The sequence below is a fragment of the Scylla paramamosain genome, chromosome 25 (genome assembly GCF_035594125.1).
Source record: "Scylla paramamosain isolate STU-SP2022 chromosome 25, ASM3559412v1, whole genome shotgun sequence".
Classification (NCBI taxonomy): Eukaryota; Metazoa; Arthropoda; class Malacostraca; order Decapoda; family Portunidae; genus Scylla; species Scylla paramamosain.
In genome coordinates this window covers 18,393,393-18,396,823 of record NC_087175.1, presented here as the reverse complement: position 1 = coordinate 18,396,823, position 3,431 = coordinate 18,393,393, and the positions used below count along the sequence as shown (strand labels likewise).

The 3,431-nt window shown below is 50.6% G+C and overlaps 1 protein-coding gene across 1 annotated transcript in view; it reads right to left on the bottom strand.

The window, feature by feature from the left end:
• Positions 1 to 783: 783 nt before the first annotated feature.
• LOC135113252 (uncharacterized) overlaps positions 784 to 3,431 on the bottom strand; it is a 3,525-nt gene continuing 877 nt past the window's right edge. Inside the window, exon 2 of the mRNA XM_064028452.1 lies at positions 784 to 3,057. Coding sequence (XP_063884522.1) covers positions 1,232 to 3,057 — 1,826 coding nt within the window. The 3' untranslated portion in view covers positions 784 to 1,231. The remainder of the gene's footprint in view (positions 3,058 to 3,431) is intronic.

The following is a 3,431-nucleotide window of genomic DNA, read 5'->3' as shown; positions in this document are numbered from 1 at the left end:
GTGATAGTAGTAATGGTTGTGATGGTGGCGGTGCATGGTGGCGGTAGTGGTGGTGATAGTAATGATGGTGATGGTAATAGTAGTAGTAGTAGATAGTGGTGTTGGGTGGTAGTGGTGAGGTGGATGGTAAAAGTAGTGGTGGTGATAATTGTTAGTAATGGTTGTAATAGCAGTGGCGATAGTAGTAGTAGTGGTGGTGGTGGTTGGTGGGGGTGGTAGCAGTAGTAGGTGGTGGTGGTGGTGATGGGGGTGGTGGTTGTAGTGTGTGATTTTTAACTAGTAGCAGTGGTGGTAGTAGTAGTTGTAGTGTTGGTGGTGGTTGTGGACGTCGGTGATAGTAGTGTGCTGGTGGTGGTGGTGGTGGCGGTGGTAGTGGTTGTGGTGGTGGTAATGGCGATGCAACACTGGAACATTAAGCAAAAGATGCACTCGTGAATTTTTATTGAAGGTGTTACATGTGCTCTCTCTCTCTCTCTCTCTCTCTCTCTCTCTCTCTCTCTCTCTCTCTCTCTCTCTCTCTCTCTCTCTCTCTCTCTCTCTCTCTCTCTCTGTGAAATGGATCTCACTTGGACTCCAATTTGAGTTAAGGAGAAATAAATGAGTCGTGAAAGAGAGAGAGAGAGAGAGAGAGAGAGAGAGAGAGAGAGAGAGAGAGAGAGAGAGAGAGAGAGAGAGAGAGAGAGAGAGAGAGAGACTTAGACAGATAGACAGACAGACAGACATACTTACAGATAAACACACACACACACAGAACCATGAACGGAATGAAATAAAACGCGTACATTATTTTGGGGGCGAAGGTTTGATGCTTTAATATATAGCACTACTCACTCCTCCTCATATAACACTGTATAGTATATATAGAGCATACTTTAGTATAACTTCCACGTACGTACGTATAGCAGGTTATAACGGGGCAGTATAGTGATACACCGTCAGGAGCTATGTATTTAGTATAGTATGTATGTAGTGGGACACACCGCCCGTCGCCGTTGCAGGGACCTATAGAAACGACAACGGGCATCAGGTGTATGGAAGCGCCCGCCCCTTATAGCACACCTCCAGCTGGGTGTCTCAGGGGCGTCCTTACAGCGGAGCGGAAGGACGAGGAGGGGCAAGAAAGGGCAACATTGAGGCATAGGATAAGTAAAGAGAAGTAATATGGGTGGTTAGTAGAAGTCTCGGTAATCACTGGCAGGGTAGGACAGGGTTGTGTGATCAGCGGTTGGCCTCATCGCCGCCTCCTCATTGTACTGAACTCCCCAAGGCCACCGCTCGTCCCCCAGTCCACTGAGCGCTTGTACAGAGGTCGGAAGGAGTCGTCCTGATCTTCCTGGGTGGTGCCAAGGTCGTATAGGCTCCTCCTCCTCCTGGCAGTGACTGGAATCTCTATTGGTGGTCTCAGTTCCACTTGCAGTATTCCTCCATCCTCCAGATTTCTTTTGGGGCGTGTCTCGTCCTTCTCCTGCTCCTCCTCCTGCTCCTCGTCCTCTTCCTCCTCCTCGTCCTTCTCATCGTCAGGACGAAGCAGGAATCTTTGGTCATACGTTGCCTTTGGGTCGTCATAGGCATCAGCTACAGCGTCGTCGTCCTCATCAGTCTCACGCTTTCTTCTGCTGCCGGCCTCGCCTCCTGTCTCAACGTTGCCTGCGCTCTCCTGCTTCTCCTCGGTGGTGGTCTGCTTCACTTCCTCCTCGTACCTGTCGCCGCCCAGAGTCGAGTCGGAGCGTTTCTTCATGGTGTCAAAGTCCCCGAACCCTTGACTGAAGGTGTCCCCGTGAAACCCACTTGCGCCCATTCCCATGCGGCGTTTTTTCATGGTGTCAAAATCCCCAAACCCTTGACTGAAGGTGTCCCCGTGAAACCCACTGGCGCCCATCCCCATGCGTCGCTTTTTCATTGTATCAAAGTCCCCAAAGCCCTGACTGAAGGTGTCCCCATGGAAACCACTGGCGCCCATTCCCATTCGACGTTTTTTCATTGTGTCAAAGTCTCCAAAGCCCTGACTGAAGGTGTCCCCATGAAACCCACTGGCTCCCATTCCCATGCGTCGCTTCTTCATGGTGTCAAAGTCCCCGAACCCTTGGCTAAATGTATCCCCATGGAAACCGCTGGCCCCCATTCCCATGCGACGTTTCTTCATCGTATCGAAATCACCAAATCCCTGACTGAATGTATCCCCGTGGAAGCCGCTCGCGCCCATGCCCATTCTACGCTTCTTCATGGTGTCAAAATCTCCGAAACCTTGGCTGAAAGTGTCCCCATGAAACCCGCTGGCTCCCATCCCCATGCGGCGTTTCTTCATCGTATCAAAATCTCCGAAGCCCTGACTGAATGTGTCCCCATGAAACCCACTCGCTCCCATGCCCATCCGCCTCTTCTTCATGGTATCAAAATCTCCAAAACCTTGGCTGAAAGTATCGCCATGGAAGCCACTCGCTCCCATCCCCATTCGACGCTTTTCTGGAGCTTCTTGATCGTTTTCCTGGATTTCCCTCTTGCCTCGCTTGACGGGAGAGAAGTCGCCAAAGTTATGCGTGAAGATCCCCTCGTGGAATCCCTGCGCGCCCATGTCGTTGGGAGCGCGTTTCCAGTCATTGGAGGCGAGGGAGAAGTAGTAGGGGTTGATGGAGCGCTTGAAGGAGTGCATGAAGTGGTTGGGGAGATACACGTCCAGGTAGGGGTCGTGTTTCTTAACCGCCTCATTTTCATAGTAGTGCGACTGAGGATAGTAGGCCCCGTATTCTTCACCTCCTTGTCCTTCAGAGCCTTCCCCAGCCGCCGCCTCGCGTTGGTACTCCTTGCTGCTCCTTTTCGGCGTCCTCTTCCCCCAGGCCGAGTAAGGGTCGTAGCCAATGCTCTGCATGTATGAATCGAAACCGTTCCTCTTGCCCCAGGCGGAGTAAGGATCGTAGGCGATACTCTGCATATACGAGTCATAGCCCGCGTCAGAGTCGCTCCGCTTCGGCCAGGCCACCAGGGAGTCATAGGGCAGGTAGTTTTGGCCGTCCGTGGATCGCTTCACTACTGCCTTAGGTGGTGACGCCTCTCGGACACCTGCAATGACCATCACTTGTTAGTGCCAGTTTATATTTGTTACTCATTGCTTGGTTTGCTTGTATACTTCCTCCTCCTCCTCCTCCTCTTCTTACTACTACTACTACTGCTATTGCTACTACTACTACTACTACTACTACTACTACTACTACTACTACTACTACTACTACTACTGCTACTACTACTACTACTACTACTACTACTACTACTACTACTACTATTGGTGCTACTACTACTACTGCTTCTGCTACTGTTGCTACTACTACAATTGCTGCTGCTACTACTACTTCTGCTACTACTACTACTACTACTACTACTACTACTACTACTACTACTTCTACTACTAGTGCCACAACTACTACTACTACTACTAC